At 32.2% G+C, this 17,683-nt stretch overlaps 3 protein-coding genes across 4 annotated transcripts; 1 reads left to right on the forward strand and 2 right to left on the reverse strand.

The window, feature by feature from the left end:
- The first annotated feature begins 4,405 nt into the window (after positions 1 to 4,405).
- LOC102608287 (isoflavone reductase homolog) lies at positions 4,406 to 8,981 on the forward strand. The gene is made up of 4 exons (XM_006471374.4): positions 4,406 to 4,774; positions 7,751 to 7,991; positions 8,094 to 8,297; positions 8,501 to 8,981. The coding sequence occupies exons 1-4, from the start codon at positions 4,445 to 4,447 to the stop codon at positions 8,662 to 8,664; spliced, it is 939 nt and encodes a 312-aa protein (XP_006471437.2). The 5' UTR covers positions 4,406 to 4,444; the 3' UTR covers positions 8,665 to 8,981.
- A 548-nt stretch (positions 8,982 to 9,529) lies between these two features.
- Positions 9,530 to 12,219, reverse strand: LOC102608580 (myb family transcription factor PHL11). Of its 2 annotated transcripts, none has more exons than XM_052442427.1 (6): positions 11,872 to 12,219; positions 11,652 to 11,728; positions 11,315 to 11,378; positions 10,554 to 10,629; positions 10,371 to 10,440; positions 9,530 to 10,273 (listed from the first exon to the last, which is right to left on the reverse strand). In XM_052442427.1, exons 1-6 carry the CDS (start codon positions 12,008 to 12,010, stop codon positions 9,845 to 9,847), a joined length of 855 nt encoding a protein of 284 aa, XP_052298387.1. In that variant the 5' UTR covers positions 12,011 to 12,219; the 3' UTR covers positions 9,530 to 9,844. The 2 variants fall into 2 exon arrangements, with proteins under 2 accessions (XP_052298387.1, XP_052298386.1); XM_052442426.1 differs by having other exon boundaries at positions 11,315 to 11,381; positions 11,872 to 12,218.
- Positions 12,220 to 13,333: 1,114 nt separating this feature from the next.
- LOC102609076 (uncharacterized) lies at positions 13,334 to 17,126 on the reverse strand. Its single transcript, XM_006471377.4, has 10 exons — positions 16,804 to 17,126; positions 16,642 to 16,707; positions 16,365 to 16,545; positions 15,958 to 16,154; positions 15,783 to 15,833; positions 14,767 to 14,858; positions 14,494 to 14,558; positions 14,034 to 14,125; positions 13,832 to 13,936; positions 13,334 to 13,702 (listed from the first exon to the last, which is right to left on the reverse strand). Exons 1-10 carry the CDS (start codon positions 17,041 to 17,043, stop codon positions 13,565 to 13,567), a joined length of 1,227 nt encoding a protein of 408 aa, XP_006471440.2. The 5' UTR covers positions 17,044 to 17,126; the 3' UTR covers positions 13,334 to 13,564.
- Positions 17,127 to 17,683: the final 557 nt, after the last annotated feature.

Raw genomic sequence — 17,683 nt, forward strand, 5'->3', positions numbered from 1 at the left:
CAAACCCAAAATTTGTATAGCAAACTGTTTATCTCAACCTACAAAACCTTCTACTATCTTAGCAGCCATGTCATATCCAAAATGGCTCCAAACCATTACTGACGAGTATAAGGCATTAATGAATTATCAAACTTGGGTTCTTGTCAAGCCAAGTAAGCCTGTCAAAGTCAATTGGGAACAAATGTGTATTTAGGATTAAATATAATCCATATGGGATTGTACTAAAGTATGAGGCAAGACTTGTAGCTAAGGGATTTCTTCAAACTCAAGAACTGGACTATAATGAATCGCTTATTCCAGTTAAATCATTCATTATTCAAGTGATTTTAAGTTTGACAGTTATGAATAATTGGGTGTTGTGATAAATTGACATTAATAATGCATTTTTAAATAGATATTTAACTAAAGAAGTGTATATGAAGCAGCCTGAGGGCTTTGTAGATCACTCCAAGCCTCATCATGTGTGTAGATTACATGAAGCCTTATATGGCCTCAAACAAGGTCCTAGAGCTTAGTTTGACCGGTTTAGATCAGCACTTACAGCTCAATGGGAACTTACTAATTCCATATCAAATACTTCATTTTTTTTAAGAGATCTCAAAGTCATTTTTTACTTATGCTAGTAAATGTAGATGATATCATCATCACAGGCTCAAGTCCTCAAATCATACAGCAAGTCATTTCTAATTTGCAGTCTACTTTTGCTTTAAAAGACCTTGGTGAATTGAATTAATTCATAGACATTCAGGTTATTAAGAATAATTCAGGAATCTACCTTTCTCAATCCAAGTACATAGTTGATTTACTTTATAAGGTTAATATCCAAGATAGTAAACCTTACTCAATACCAATGGCATGTGAAATTCCTCTAACAAAACCTGATGGTGAGCCTTTTGTTGATGCCACTTTATATCGAAGCACTGTTGGAGCTCTTCAATATGCTACCATAACAAGGCCCGAGATTGTGTTCTCAATAAATAAACTTGGTCAATATCTTTCAGTTCCTACAGTCAATCATTAGGAAGCTTGCAAGAGGATCTAAGATATCTAAAAGGCACCATTCTCTTTGATCTTTAATTCTATAATCATGGGACATTATAGGTTGATTGTTTCAGTGATGCAGACTGGACAGGTGACATGGATGATAGAAGTCAATAGCTGGATATTATTTTTTTATTAGTCCTACTATGGTTTCATGGTACTCTAAAAAGGAAGCTGTAGTCTCTAAGTCTAGCACTGAATCTGAATACAGAGCTTAGGCCATGGCAGCCACAGAGGTACTATAGATCAAGTCATTACTTCATGAGTTAGCTCTCTTACCCTCTTCTGTTCCAACACTTTAGTGTGACAATCAGAGTGCAACAGCTTCGGCTTATAATCCCAAATTTCATTCAGGAATAAAATATATAAAACTGGATGTTCATTTTATTAGAGAAAAATTTGTTGCCAACAGTTTTCAAGTTCAACATATTTCAAGCTCAGATCAAACTACAGATATTTTCACAAAGGCATTATCTTATCATCCCTTCTATTACTTGTGCAGCAAGCTCAACCTTACTTTGCCAGGTTGAGCTTGAGGGGGATGTTAAGAATTGTTAGTTGATGCTAGCTGATCTATATAGCTTGGTTGATGTGTCAAGAGCTAAGCTAATGTTTCAAAGCTTTAGCCTATGTGTCGAACAAAATATTAGCTTTGTGTGTTTGGTATAGCTAATTGCCATATGTCTATTTATAATTGGCTATTTTAGATCAACTTAGTTATAGCTAAGCAAAACTGTTATAGCAGCTTAATACATATAAATTGAGCGAAGGTCAATGTAACAAATTGTATTCAAGATTCTTCTGATTCAATCTAGAACATTCTCTCTCAATTTCTCTTTGATTTTCTTAAGCACCAAACAACAATTTTACAAATTCAATATGTTTATGGAATACCCATCGGTGTAGGTACAACTATCACGAGTGCTCTACATTCTAGATGCTCTTAAGCAAGCCTCAGTCAACCTCCAAGTGCACCTTAATTCCAACTTAGTCGAGTTCAACTCATCCACCATTAAAGCTTTGCTCGAGCTCAAGACCGAATCTAATGCCCTCCTCTCCAAAGACCTATATTTCTCCACTCTCTTTCTCAATACCTCACCAACCTCAAAACCCTCGTCCAAACCCTTCTTAGATCCCGCAGGCGCAATAGCCTCAAAATCTTCTTGACACGGCAAGCCTCAACTTACTCCATATTTTTCGAGTCGTCGACTCCATCGAGACTGAAATCCAAGCCTGGATTGACAAAGAACACGTTGAAAGGCTCACGAACACTTTGAAGATCTAGATGGAGATGGTGGCAACAAGGACAAGTTGGTGAAGCTACTAACTCAGTTCAAGGACCAAGCCTTCCAAGGATTCAATCGCAAGTTGTAAGATTTAATGCTTAAATCAAAGGTTTTTTCATTACTTGAAAAGATTCTCTATAACTCCAATTGTTTAAAGAGTTTAACAGAACAATCTGCGTACTCAATAGCTTCTTTAATTAGATTCAACAAAGATGTCTTTATGGGTCAAGTGTTAATGAGTCTAATAATACCAACTTTGTTAACAATGAGCTTCAACTCATTCAATCCAAGATTTTTGAAAACCTAAGAAGTTTGGATCTCAGAGCAGAGTGACTCAAGAGGCAAGGCCTTGTGCTCGAGGCAATAGATGTTGCAAACTTTTGGTTTTCTCACGATATGTCATAAATGGCCCCAGTTATCTAAACAATGATTAAACGAGATAAAAACATAATGGGGTGTTTACAAATAAACCAATCTTCGCTATCTACTTGCAACTACCTCAAACCTTAGGGAAGCTTTTAAAAATTACCCTTATTGATTGACTATACGTCTTTGCTTTTCATAATAGTTAGTAAAATAATGTGAGAACTATTAAAATACTAAAAACCGATCATTTAAGAACATAAATGAAAATACAAAAAACAATAACCACCATTATTTTCTCACATAATTTAGGGTAAAAAAATTCATTTAAAGTAATTATAAATGAATTACTGTGATCCTTTAACAAATTTCTAACACTTGGAGTTAATTAATTAACATATTCTTTAACAAAGTATTAACACTAACGGCTTTATGTGACTTTTTGAAACTGAAGAGAGAGTTAGAGCATCTCCAAAAGTCTCTTTAAATAAGATTATACTTCTTATTTAAAGAGTCATATCAATATTAAACACTCCAAAAGACACGTTCATTTAAATTCTTCAAATAGATTTGTTTCTCACTCTTCAATATTGCCGAGTGAGTTTCTCCCTCTTCTATTAATATTTTATTATTATTTATTGAAAAGATAAGACTGCAATAATTATTATTTATGTTTCTTTTAAAAAATATAATAACAATTCAATTTGATTGTGGGAAAGATTTGATTAAAATAATATTAATTTATTCTTATTTGGTGAGTCTTTTGGAGGGGATTATATTTTTTTATACACTTATTTGCCACATCAGTAAGCAAATTGAAATTTAAAGAGTAAAATTTAAAGACCCTTTTGGAGATGCTCTTACTAGCTGTCTCAATCAGAAATTACTCGTGGGATTACTGCAAAGTAGATGTATTTAATTTAGTAATCCAATTATATAACGACTGGTTTCACATATATTTTTAATTTAGTTACTTAATTATCTGTGACTTTTTGGAAAATACACATCCACCCACCCCACTCTTAAATATTTTATAATGGAATAGTAATTATTGCATTATGAGCACCAACTTGAGATAACTTGCACCGAATGGCTTGCTTGCTTTTTATTTGCAACAACATAAAGGGGCAACTCGTTCACCAACCCATTCTGTTGTAAATAAATACTTGCGGCAACAACTTCAGATCGAGTAACTTACACCGGACGACTTGAGTGTTAACCAACACCAAAACAAAATGACTCTTAGGTCCCAGAACTTTTCATTTTTATCGATCGCATTCTGTTGTAATTACTTGTCTTATATGTACAATTTTATTGTTGAAGAATAATTGTGACTTTTTAATATACAATATTAATTCTGTTGTTATTGCTTGCTTTTAATATACAATATTAATTTTTAGTCAAACACCTATCTGTTTATCCTTAAATTCCCATATTGAACTTCAGCTTTGATACGTCTAGACTAGTTTGGACTGGCATACTAGACTATACTTATCAATATATGTATTGTACTTTCTAAGATAAAACCCAATATCCTTTCTGGCTACGTTTTCATAAAGATGTCATCTACATTCGAGTGACAGCTAAGTACACGATAGTAAACAAATAATTAAAAAAAGAAGGATCTAAATAATAATAATGAAAAACATTAGGGACCTAAATGTCATTCTCGCTTTTATAAATAAACATGCGTATAGCCTTTTGATTGTGTGAAATACTGAAGCTAATAGGCAAAATTAAAGAAGAAGAAGAGAATGGGAAAGAGCAAGGTGCTCGTAGTGGGAGGGACAGGTTATATTGGAAGGAGGATAGTGAAGGCAAGCTTAGCTCAAGGCCATGAAACTTATGTTCTTCAAAGGCCTGATATTGGCCTTGATATTGACAAGTTACAAATGCTTTTATCATTTAAGAAGCAAGGAGCTCACTTGATTGAGGCCTCGTTTTCTGATCATCACAGCCTCGTTGAAGCTGTTAAACGAGTCGATGTTGTAATTTGCACCATCTCTGGGGTTCATTTCAGGAGTCACAACATTACGATGCAGCTCAAGCTTGTTGATGCCATCAGAGAAGCTGGAAATGTTAAGGTACCGCTTTGTTCTTTTATTTTTCTTTTCCGTCTATATTTTTGCATTCTTGATTCTTTCATGGTTACAAGAAGAGGAAGTTAAACGAGGGTATGATACTTTTTTCCTGTTTTAATTAATTATTTGTTATTTTATATTGCTCTTTTTGGGCTATCAAAAGGAATATTCATGAATAATCCAATTTATCTGTAATTACTCTTAAATTTAGGACAACCACTTATGTAAATTCTAAAATTCAAGTTAGAACGTTTATCAAAGAAGAAAATTTGAACTTTTTATTACAATTTTTTTTTTGGGGAAAAGGATACTTATTCTCTTAAACTTAAAAAAAAAATTATGTTGACTCTCATATATTTTTTAATCAGGAACACCAAAACTCATTTTTACTGTAATATTCTTTAATTCTTTTAACTGAAAAAAATTAACTCTAATGTGTTAAAATAAATAAAAATATGATAAAATATTTCAATATTTAAAAATATTTTAATATTATTAATACATGAGATATGTTTTATTAATTGTAAATCTATTTAACTCAAAAAATCATTTTAACTTTTTATACTAAATACAAATATATTATTAAAATAAATATAATAATTTACATTTTAAAAATTATTTTTATATTAAAAAATATACTAATACTATTAGTGCTAGAGAAGTTATACCATTTAGATTATATTTATATTCATTAAAAAATTTTAAGTTGATTTTTTTAGTTACTATCTACTAATATTATAGTAAAAAGGAGTTGTGATACCTCTTATTAAAAATTTGGAGGTTTACATGATCGTTTTTCTAAATCTTAAGGGTGTCGGTATCTTTTTCCCTTTAAAAAAAATTATTCTATTTGTTTTACATTTTACTAGTATTTTGTATTTGTTACCAGAAAAAGGCAAAATTGTATTTCTTACACCATAGGAATAGTTAAATTGAATTATTCCGTTTAATAAAATTTTTTAATGAAATTTAATGCTTTAAACAAGATGTATATCTTTTAATTTTATAGTTAGTTATACCTTTTAATTTTATCATTTGTACTAAATTTTTGGAGCTAAAATTATTGTCTACTGTATTTACTGTTAAATTTGTTGTACTTTTCTCTCTTAAATGGTAAAATGAAAATTTTAAAAAGATTATTAATGAGGCTTATTTGGTCTGTACCAGGGGATGAGTTAACTTAAATTTGTAAGTTAGTAGTGACTTAAATTTTCATCTATCGATTTATTCAATATAACGGTATAGATTTTAAGTGAAACAATATTATTTAATTTATGATTTATCTATTATTGGATTGAATGGATCCATTAAATAAAAATCCAAATTGATATAGATGGTAAAGTTACTTTGACTTAAACATTTTACTTAATATTTTGATATAAATTCTTATCTATCATATCATGGAATCTAATAATAAATATTTAAGTCAAAAGTCAGATTTGATGCTGTCATCGCTCCTACAATTAGGTAAATAGATAGAGATAAACAAGTAAGAATTAATTTCTGTCAAAATTTTAATTAAAAAGAGTCCCACCAATTGACTATACATATTTCTGAGAAGAAAATAAGTGTCACTCACAGCTGATCAGGAACGATATCATCTCTTATGTTCTGAATTTCAATAGGTCGGTATATATAAAGACGCAGATGAGTATTTTTTGGTGACCGGAATTTAATTAAATAAAGTCAAAAAGATTTAAGGATGATGACAACGACAAATCGACAATTTTGGACGAAACAAATAGTTAGTGGATTTGAAAGTAAATAATTAATTAATTAATGCTTGTAAATTGATACACTACTCATTAAATATCATATAATGCAACTGACAAAATAATTTATGGATATTAATAGTTAAATTTTAACTTAAAGTCTCAGCTGCTACGTGTCATTTATTATTGGATGGTGAATTTTATAATTAATAAGATTAATATCAATTTTTTATAATAGATGAATATTAGATAAGTTGAGATTTAAATTAAGACTAATTGTTTGGATCACTAATATTATTATTTGCAAAGTAACATGCTTTCGCAATTATCACCGGAGGAAATTGTCCTTTCTCCTTTGGTGTTAGTGTTTTGTACGACTTTAAGAAAATAAATAAATTATCCAAATCATTTTGATTAGGACTTGTTTTAAAATCAACATATTTATCAATTTTTTGGTTTTTATTCCAGTTTCTGGAAGAAAGATACAGGCAATATAATTATATAAAGAAGCATACAAAGAATAAAGTCAAATAAATATACAATCAGCAAAAAAAAAAAGGAAAATAAATGGGTCACTCATTCCACATCTTTTGTTAATCTCTAAAAAATTAACATTTCCAAAATTCAGGTCATTATATGTCGCAATCAAACAAAATGAAATCAATCAGTTAGTCCACTTTAAGTAGGTGAAATGTTAATTTCCATCATAAAAGCCTCTCTTCTTAGATTTTTCATTTGTCAAATCTTTAGTCTCACTCAACTGTTTTACGTAGAATACTCATTATTTTCTCATAATTGAAAATTTAAATGTCCAAAATTCATAGAAGTTATAACTGAAAGTGAAATTAAAAAGAAATTTATTAATTAGAGATATAACAACTATAAAAGAGTGTTTGTGTGTGTATATATATATATATATATATATATTCGCCCTTTTTGAACAATGATACATGATAAATATATACAAATTTTATTCATCTATATAAATTGATATGACAATTAACATTATATCATCGTCATATGTCTCACATTTTCACATTTTCAAGAGAGTATAAGAATAAGATAATTGGTAATGATTGTAGCTTCGCTAGCGCGGGTGTAGTCTTTTCTACAAAATCTATTTATAACTAATAAAATGAAAAGAAAATCAAATTTTGATTGATTTTACATGTCAAATATATATGTATGTATGTATGTATGTATGCATGTATGTATGTATGTAAACAATAGAATGACTAATTGAATTATGCTATATGAGTTTGTATAGCGTTTCTTGCCATCAGAGTTTGGTATAGATCCAGCTAGAATGGAAAATGCACTTGAACCAGGAAGAGTAACATTTGATGAGAAAATGGTAGTGAGAAGGGCAATCCAAGAAGCCAAAATCCCCTTCACTTATGTGTCCGCCAATTGTTTCGCCGGTTACTTCGCCGGCAACCTTTCTCAGATGGTCACACTCCTCCCTCCGAAAGAAAAAGTGTGCATCTACGGAGACGGCAATGTTAAAGGTACGTGTTTGGTCCGCGTGACAAGTCTGTTTGATAAATTTTCCATCGATAAACGAGTAACATTAATATATACACAATTATTCTTTAATTATATGCATGCAGTTGTATTTATGGACGAGGATGATATTGCCACATATACAATTAAGACCATAGACGATCCTCGAACGATAAACAAAACGGTTTACTTGAGGCCACCGGAAAACATTCTGACTCAGAGACAATTAGTTGAAATTTGGGAAAAGCTCGCGGGGAAGCAGCTAGAAAAGGTTCACATTCCTAATGACCAATTCCTAGCCACCATGAAAGGTATATAAGTTTAAAAATGGTGGAATAATTTTTAATACTTCTTTTTGGGATTATATTAACTTCCCAAATTAGCTTATTAACTGCATAATCTGAAAACCTGAGCCCTTGCTTTTGAGAGCGAGGCAATGAGTTGCTCGTTACTCAACCAGTGAGTGGTTTTGTACTTCATACTATTATTAATTTGATGTATTGGATTACTGCAGAAATGGACTATGCTGGACAAGTGGGGGTGGGACATTTCCATCACATATTTTATGAAGGTTGTTTAACAAATTTCGAAATAGGGGAAGGACAAGAAGAAGCTTCAAAGCTCTATCCAGAGGTCAAATATACTCGAATGGATGACTATTTAAAGCAATATCTGTGAGCAATATCAATTCAGTAGGAGTTTTAAATGTTATATGTTTGTATTTCGCTTTTGGACTGCAAAATAAATTTTCAGCTCCTGTATTCTCCTTATTTTTATTTTCCGTGTGCCCGCAAATCTTAGCCATTAGTCTTTCATTCCGTGAAAGAATCTAAAGCTTTGTTTTCTTATATGTTTGAGTTTCTTTTGGACTGTAAAATAAATTTTCAGCTTCTCTATTCTTGTCATTTCTATGTTCTTTTGTGTACGCAGATCTTAGCCACAAGTCTTTCATTCCATGAAAGAATCTAAAGCTTTCTTATTGATTTTTGCTTTTATTTTATTATTATGATTATTATTATTATTTTAACTACATGCCTTGATGCAATCGAAATTTAATATTTTAATATTCTATTAATATTAGAAAATATCCGAATAAAGGAACGGTTTAAATTCACGTTAATTCAAAAGTATATCGTGAATCTAGAGGGTTAAGACTCACTGATTCGGCATAATATCGAAAATTAACTAATCTCAAAATATTCACTCATAGTATTAAAAAAATTGTAATTATTATCAAACTCGAAGTACCTTCAAAGACTACAAGAGAGTGTTGTTTATACTACTTAGTAATTATCCCAAACAATAAAGAAAAAAGAAAACAAATTCCTTAACTAGCAAGAAAAGAACAATAAACATTTAGACTATAAGCAAACTAATTTGAATATGATAAGAATTCCCTCATCTGGATCATAACTACTTATGTGAGGGGAGTTTAATTATCCTAGCCCATATTTCAACTCAAAAATTTTTACCAATTGAACAAGTTGGTACCATAATCTAAAGCTTTATTTGGAAGGAAAATGAGGAAGAAAAACAGAGGAAATAAGAAAAGTGAATTTCCATTGACGATTATTCAGTAAAATCTACAATGACTTGGATCCTATAGTTATTATATAGAGCTAATGAACATTTTGTAACAAGAAAACTTAATAAAAAATTATCACAAAACACACGAGCACTCTAACAAACGTTTTTCGCCAAATTAACTCTGCTCATTTTCTATTTCGTTAACTGCTAAGCTGGCAGCCACATCAGCAAAGCATCCACATCAGCCAGATTCTATACTCAATTTAAAAAAAAAAAAGGAAAAACATATATATGAAGCTATGAAGTTGGCCTATATTTGCAAATTTATCTCTTAATTATACGAAAGCATAGTACTGGGTCCTAATTCAATCCCATTGGCAGCAATACCATTGAAATCATAGCTCCCTTTGGCATTCAAATCAAAATGAATTGACCCTCCATCAACCTTATGCTTATTATCATCTTCATTACCTTCTCTCTCGCCGCAATCTCCTTGAACTCGAAAACTCGAGCCATTGGCGTTGGCCTTCTTTATCATGTCATTAAACTCTGTCGTGTTCCCTTTCCTGTCTTGCTCGTTCATGCTCTCCATGAGATTCGATATTGCCAAATTGAAGGTTGTTAATTGATCTCTCGCAGCTGCTTCATTAACATTACCAGTCACACTGCTATCAAACGAGAGGCTCTTCTGAGCTTTATGTAATATAGCTTGCAAGTATTTGCCCTGTGCTTCTATTCTCATTTGTAATCTCTCTTGCACCTATTGTGTAACACATATAATTAGACAATGTATCTTAAAGAGTCTAATTATACAAATCAGCAAAATTTGGTGTACAATTAACAATAGATATAAATACCTCAAGCTGCTCTTGTAATCTCTGCTGTACTTCCGCCTGACACTTGAGTGCTTCTGAAATTGGGATTTCTCTGATTTTATTGGATCACATTTATTAAAATCACAGTGGATATTATAATTGTAATTATATGGGGGTAAAAAATTAATTTATAAAAACTAGCCACAACATTGATGTTACACATACCCTTGACCCTCATCTCCTCTGGATGATGTCATGCCAGTAGCCAGAGAACCATTACAGAAATTTACAAATGAACTCCCTTGAATTCAAATAAGACTAGGCATTAGCATGAGATTTGGTATATTGATTGGCAGATAAAGATGCTAAACGTTAAAATAAAGATTAAAAAAGGATCAACCAAGCAAAAAATTACAACCAAAGCGGCGTGAATTTTATGAATTTGCTTGCCAGCACCTGAATTTTAGTAAAATTTTAACAAGGTCCACATTTCCAAAATTTGTATAAAATAAGTCCTTATTATGGCCCAATAAAATGGACACCCTACACTTTTTATTTTTTAATTATTAATAAATATCCTTTAGTTGTTAAACATAACACATAAGAATAATTTAATCATTTGAAAACCCATCTTTTAATTGGGTAATTCTGACATCCGTTTCTTAATTTTAAAGAAAGAGAACTAATTTCTGCTCGTAACAAACTCTGATAGATTTCTCCTTTCTTTCGAGTAATTTTTTTTTTAATTTTTTAAATTTATTTTCAAGCTACCCATTGCAATTCTGCTGGTCAAGGATGGTCCCAATGGGCTTCTAATCATACCAGAATTGAAGTGAGATATTAAAAAAAAAAATAGACTAATATAGTATTTCATTAGGTGACAAATCACTTTGGACCTCATTGAAACTTTGCTAAAACGCAAGTGCACCACCAGCATTCAGTTTGATCGTGCATAATCAAGTTCTATGCTTTGACAAATTACTTACCACCATTATTCTCTTTGTGTTGATCCGCACCGTGTTGTCTCCGTGTCTGTTGACCCAGTCTATACTTCTGTCCAGAAATTTTGAACGCTAATTGGCTTAACAAACGGACAAAATCAAACCTAACACAAATGGCGATAGGACACTGACATCCTAGCCGTAATTTGAGAGAATAGCCATGCAGATTCCTATATTTTCCTGAATGATCTTAGAAAATTATTGAATATTGACATAATTATCTTAAAAGAAAAAAAAAAAAAAAAAACTTTGTCATCATATCTAGAAAACAGTGAATCGCCATGACCATTACGCTATATTGATGTAATGGACCAAATTGTACCTGTAGGTGGCTCTTTAAATGGTACAAGGTTAAGCCCTTTAATCCCATCAATCTCAACACCGACTTCGGAGTTGCTTCTATACACATACATACACATGAACTCACTTTCAAATTACACTAATATCGCATGAATATAATAAACCAAAAAGAAAAAAAAAAAGAAGCATAATTAAGCAAATATATGTAGACGAAGGATGAGGAAAGGTTAAGAGTGACTGACTGTCGGGGCCGCCGAGTTTGGTGACGGCATCGACAAAGCGATCGTGAAGGTCAGCCGTCCATCTGAGCCTTGGCTTCGGGTCCCTTGTCATCATTACTCCGTTCTCGTACGGATAACTCACATAAGCACTTCTTTCCATTTCTTTCTTCTTCGAATGAACATCAACAAACAATAATAAGAACAAAGCTATTTTCAACTGTTTCAAGCTCTATATTAATTGATTGGAAATACTTCAAAAAGTGAGAATTTTTTTTTAAAGATATTTAATTATGATGGAGAACATGTAGAGGGAAGCCCGGCGACGAATCTCAAGCGACATGATTGTGACATTTTTTTTAAATTTTATTTCATTGTATTATACAACAAATTTAAATAAGAATAAAATGGAAAACTATAATCCCCGCCTCTTTCATCTACGTTTACTTTTCTTGCTAACCGTCAGATCTTTCTTAAAAGTCAAAAGTGTATGACGATCTGACGGTGGGATGGCCGCGTAAGCCAGCGTGGAATATTCTCCGGGAGGCAAAGCTAATACAAAATTCGAGCGGTCACGTGGAGGGCCCATAAAAGGAAGGGCAAAAGAGTCATTTGAAGGTTGGTGGGACCAGTATAGAAGACACGTGTCGATATATGCGGGTAGGACGGTGGGGTCGTAGGTGGCTGAAGAATAATCGATCGTGGGCCAAATTGGAAGGATGTGAAGGCTTGGTCCCGTGAGGGAAAGAAAGAAAGCTTGTCCAATGAATCTGTCCCTTCTTTGCTTGTCTTCATGCTTTTCTTAGATTGCATTAAACTTTAATGACAGTGGATACCGTGGAGGTGTTCTACTGTAAAATATTGATAATAACCGTTAAATTATATTAGTAGGTATAGATTTAATATTTATTTTTAGGATCATACGGTTATCATTAGTGCTTTACCGTAGAACAATTCAAACACAGCCGAATCCATCCAATCTTAATTTATATATAATAATAATACTAATTTAAAGTGAGAAAACAATAGAATAATGCTCTGATTAAGCTTGATTAACACTAGTAATGTTTTGTCTGTATCCTTCTGCTCTTGCATCATGTTCCATGATCCGAAACCTAAAAGCTAACTTGTTGATATACATAAAATGACATGATTATTAAACTGATCGAATATTTACCACATGTTAATTAATTGTGCCGGGTTTAGACTTCAAGGATATAACATACGTAGTGGATAACTCCTCACCCCATTTCTAAGATTAAATATTCTTACATTTACCATATTGATATTCTTCCAAATATTTATAAATAAATTTGATCAGTTCTGAACAAAATATTCAGATTATGCCCATATATTAGTGAAGAGAGAGTGAATGTAAGACAAAACATAGCCAATTGAAGTTTTGGATCAGGATGCAATGTTAGGAGAGTAGTCAATCTAAGATTTTCTCAGCTATTTTTTTTAAAAAAAAAAAAACCATTGGCAGTTCACAAGACTTTCCGGAGAGGCTTGATTGGATGACTGCTATAATATTTAAAGTTCAGATTCCAAATCTAACTAAGTTACAAATATAATGTATCATGATTTATGTCTAATGCTGTTTCAGATTTTCAAACCTAATAATTGAGGTTCTAAATCTACCACATGCCTATCAACACATCTTGTCACATTCATTTACAGTAGGACATTTGAAATTTACCAGCTCTAGCCTCTTGGATCATGCTAGACAACCTTTGAAACCTTTTCTAAGGGCAGTTTCGTCCAAGTTCCTGCCAATGAATACAAGCTTGTTAATCCTCTTCTCATCGGGTCCCCATGCTTTGCCTGGGCAGCCATCCAAGGTCGAATGAACCCCCTGAAGTAAAAAATAACAAAGGAAAGAAGCGAGAAAAGAATTAGAGGAAATTTGATTTGAAAAGCGCAAAAAAGTTATTAACAGAATGCGCCAACTGTTACAGGAATATTATAAGATTTATGAAAGGACCTGAAAAACGTATTGCTGTTCTGAACCACTCACAGACAAGATACCCTTCATTCTATACAAGTCCTCCCCCTTTTCTTCTATCAGTCTTTCAAGCCAATCATCCACCTGTTCTTTGGAGAACAAGATTTTAGATGACACGAAACAAACCAAAAGAATTGGGTCAAAAGAAAACAAATAAACTTTCCTGGGAATTACTATTTACCTCATCAAGATCAAGCGTTCCTTCAGAAACAATTGTAACACTTGATACAGCAGAATCGTGCATGTGGTTATGATGATGCCCTTCATGGTGCCCTGTAACATCCAGACAAAATGATGTGATGGACCAAACAAAATACCAGAAAAACTAACTCTTGAAATAATGCAACTGTCAAATGTACTATATATTTGTCAAAAATATAATTGCCAACATTGTATTGCACCTAAATCAAAATTTAAATTCAACGAGGTCATTAAACATAGAACTTAAAAACAAACAAAAATATAGTTCATGGTTGTAGGTAATTTTCTCCGCAGTGGCTACATGCAAATCGTTTCTAGTAAGAATCATTCAAAGTCATAATAATCATCCATATCACTACTCCTTCTCAATTTAAATCATCAACTCCCATGATAAAGATAAAACTGAAGATAGAAGAAGGAAAGAGAGAAAACAACACTACCATGTGCACTTTCATGATGATGGGTTGCACAATGGGAATTATCTACGTGAACTTCAGAATCAATTCTGCAAATTCAGGGAATGATGTTTTCGCAGGCATTATTTGCAAAATTCAACTTGAAAATGAATGTCTTATAATTTGATTGTGCTGACTAGAGGAAAAGAAATTGTAAGAGTAAAAAATTGAAAAAATATAATTGAAAATTAAACAAATAGAAACAATTCAAAACAGTTGCAATATAATAAATGGCTGCAAAAAGGAATAGATAATGACCTCTCGAGATCATAACCTCCTACTCCCAAAACAAAATCCATGTCAACAGATCCATATTTAGCTAGCTTGACCGGTGCCATTGCATTAATATGCTGCCAAAAGTGTACCCAACAGGAAAGCAAACCTTGATGAAGCAGAAAAGAAGAAATATAAACTGATCTAAAGGTCATCAATCTGATTGTGTCTCAAAGCTTCATATTGATTCACAAGGAAATCCACTTAAGTCTATCATCTTCAATATTTAGCTTATCCTAGCCAAATATAAAAGATGATTTCTGTTCAAGAATGAAAATTTTCTTTTCCCATTTAAGGGGATGGTAGAAATATCGGAACCATCATCCTCCAATGAATTTATTTGAAGTAAATCAATATATGTAATTTTATGTATTATATTTACTGAAAGCACTCACATTGTTGATTTGTTAAGGTTATTTTACAATAACAGTTGGGCTACCAATGCTTGACATTCAATGGAAAATGATCTTGTTAGGATCAATGAGAAAAGAAGATACAAACATTTAGAGGTCACCCAATTTTGTTGTTTTGATTCGTTTTAATTAGTAGAAAGAAGAAAAAGGGAAGACAGTATAAGTGAATCCTATCCAAGCCCAAAAATAAACTACACTAGATAGCTAAGAGATCTAAATCTCATGTTAATTTTTACAAAAAGGTAAAACTAATGAGACAGGGACACAACTGAACGACATTTGTTTCTTTTAGATTTCTCACATAGTTAAAGACACAATCAACTTGAAAAAATTCGTGCACCCACAACCAGAATACACAAGCAATTGGGTTGTAGGGGTTCAACTTGAACACGATCATTCACACATAAAAAACAAGCAAACATTTTAACAGGTATATTCTTTGGATTTGTCAGCTTCTACAAAGAAGCTCTGGAAGATTTCAAAAAACGTAAGCAGTCTTCTATTAGGAAATTTAGCACTGCCATCTAGTATTATGTTATTTTTCTCTTCTTCACAAATGTAAGAAAACTGGCAACAAAAAACTCATACCTTAATTCTCTCGGTCAAACTCCCCAATTCAGTCTCGGTCACCAAATCTATCTGCCAGCACCAAACAAAATATGTCATAAACAGAGTAGAGAATACCTTTATACTTCCACGAGCCACTTATATATAAATGATATCAAACAGGACAGAGACAAAAAGAGAACTACAACTGTAGCACCTTGTTCAAAATAATACGATCAGCATAAGCAACTTGTTCTACAGCCTCATTCACTACAAATCTTGGTTTCACTTCATTTAAATGTTGCATGGCATGCTTGGAATCCACTAAGGTAACAACACCGTCCAGCTTAACATACTGTGAAACCAATTCATCAGTACAAAATGTTTCAATAACAGGAGCTGGCTTGGCAAGACCTGCAGAAGGGTTCACAAAATAAACAGAACAGTCAAGCTTTCACAGTTTCAATAACTCTCTTTTCTTTTCCATATATTGGGTAAGAAACAATGTAAATTATTATCAAAATTTGCAAGAGGGTAAACAAACTGTCCACTAGAAGAACAGATTTGTGGTGAATTTAACTGTTATAAAGAAATTACTGTAGAACGGCCCAAGAAACTACACACCTGTGGTTTCTATAACAATATGATCGAATTGCCCTTGTTTCTTCTTAGCCAACTGGAGAAGCATTTTAACAAGATCACCGCGCACAGTACAGCATAGGCAACCATTATTAACCATGACAATATCTTCGGACACCGAGGAATGACTAGCAACTAATGATCCATCAATATCCACCTCACCAAACTGCAACCATTGTAATCATAAGCAAATCATATCATTGTCCAGTTTCATTTTCATCCAGTATATATATATATATAGGCGGGGTAGAAGAATGAAAACCTCATTTTCTATAACAGCAATCCTCTTGCCGTGCTGAGCTGTCAGAATGTGATTAAGCAAAGTGGTCTGCATACAACAAAGAGAACTTCTTTAATTTGTCATAAATAAAATCTAATGCAATTATATAATTTTTAAAATAGAAAAAGGGCACAGTGACCTTGCCTTGCCAGAACCGAGAAACCCAGTAATGACGGTGGCGGGAACCCGCTTGTCGACACTTAAAGCAGAGGCTGAGGCTGTACCGGCTTCATCGTTATTATGTAGATCAGTATTTGATTGAGAGGCCAAGCCCCTGCATCGGCCCCTGCCTCTGCCACTTGAATTGAACAATGGTTGAAAGGTTCTTAGGAATTGAGAGAGATATTTGGGTGATGTTCTCTGAATCAAGAACTGGGTTGCCATAGGATTCGATCAAATCAAATTATTGCAATTGTAAAAGCTTGATGCTTAAACCCTAAACCATCATGCCTCCCTTCAAACTTCAAACCAAGGGTTCTAGAACTAAAGGGTATGGCTGTCATGTCATGAAATATAAAATGACTAAAATATCCCTCGAATAAAATTAGAGAAAAATAATTAATTATTATATTATTGTAAACTATTACACAAAAGCAGGAAAATCTATGCCACATCACAAATAAAATAACTAACTATTACATGAGTGATATATATAATTGAATTTAATAAAATTATTATTTGCATTACATAAATCATTATTTAATGTATAATATTATTTACTAATTGTCTATTAAATTCAACTAATTATTACTCTAATGTATTTTAAAATTACTCCTTAAAAATCCATAATCAATGTAGTGTGAGGGTTGTCAACTATTTTAAGAGTATGTTTAGGATTACTTTAAGTTAAAAACCCATTTGCAATTGAAGTTGAAATATTATAAACAACTTATTTTATAAGTTTTGACAAAATAGTATTTGACAATTTATAAAAAGTTGTTTATATCATAGATTTTTCATTTTGATTGTAATTTTTAAAAATATATAGGCGTTATTTTCATAAGCAACTTACTGAATAAACCAT

Source organism: Citrus sinensis, chromosome 5 (assembly GCF_022201045.2).
Source record: "Citrus sinensis cultivar Valencia sweet orange chromosome 5, DVS_A1.0, whole genome shotgun sequence".
NCBI lineage: Eukaryota > Viridiplantae > Streptophyta > Magnoliopsida > Sapindales > Rutaceae > Citrus > Citrus sinensis.

Bases quoted from the DNA above. Each gene is read 5' to 3' on its own strand.
- LOC102608287 (XM_006471374.4), top strand. From the start codon at position 4,445: ATGGGAAAGAGCAAGGTGCTCGTAGTGGGAGGGACAGGTTATATTGGA. The intron at 7,992-8,093 runs GTACGTGTTTGG...ATATGCATGCAG, and splicing joins CGGAGACGGCAATGTTAAAG to TTGTATTTATGGACGAGGAT. The intron at 8,298-8,500 runs GTATATAAGTTT...GGATTACTGCAG, and splicing joins ATTCCTAGCCACCATGAAAG to AAATGGACTATGCTGGACAA.
- LOC102608580 (XM_052442426.1), bottom strand. From the start codon at position 12,010: ATGGAAAGAAGTGCTTATGTGAGTTATCCGTACGAGAACGGAGTAATG. The intron at 11,729-11,871 runs GTCAGTCACTCT...GTATGTGTATAG, and splicing joins CAAACTCGGCGGCCCCGACA to AAGCAACTCCGAAGTCGGTG. The intron at 11,382-11,651 runs GTACAATTTGGT...ATTTCTGGACAG, and splicing joins ATTTAAAGAGCCACCTACAG to AAGTATAGACTGGGTCAACA.
- LOC102609076 (XM_006471377.4), bottom strand. From the start codon at position 17,043: ATGGCAACCCAGTTCTTGATTCAGAGAACATCACCCAAATATCTCTCT. The intron at 16,708-16,803 runs GCAAGGTCACTG...TGTTGTATGCAG, and splicing joins GGTTTCTCGGTTCTGGCAAG to ACCACTTTGCTTAATCACAT. The intron at 14,559-14,766 runs GTCATTATCTAT...CTGAATTTGCAG, and splicing joins GGAGGTTATGATCTCGAGAG to AATTGATTCTGAAGTTCACG.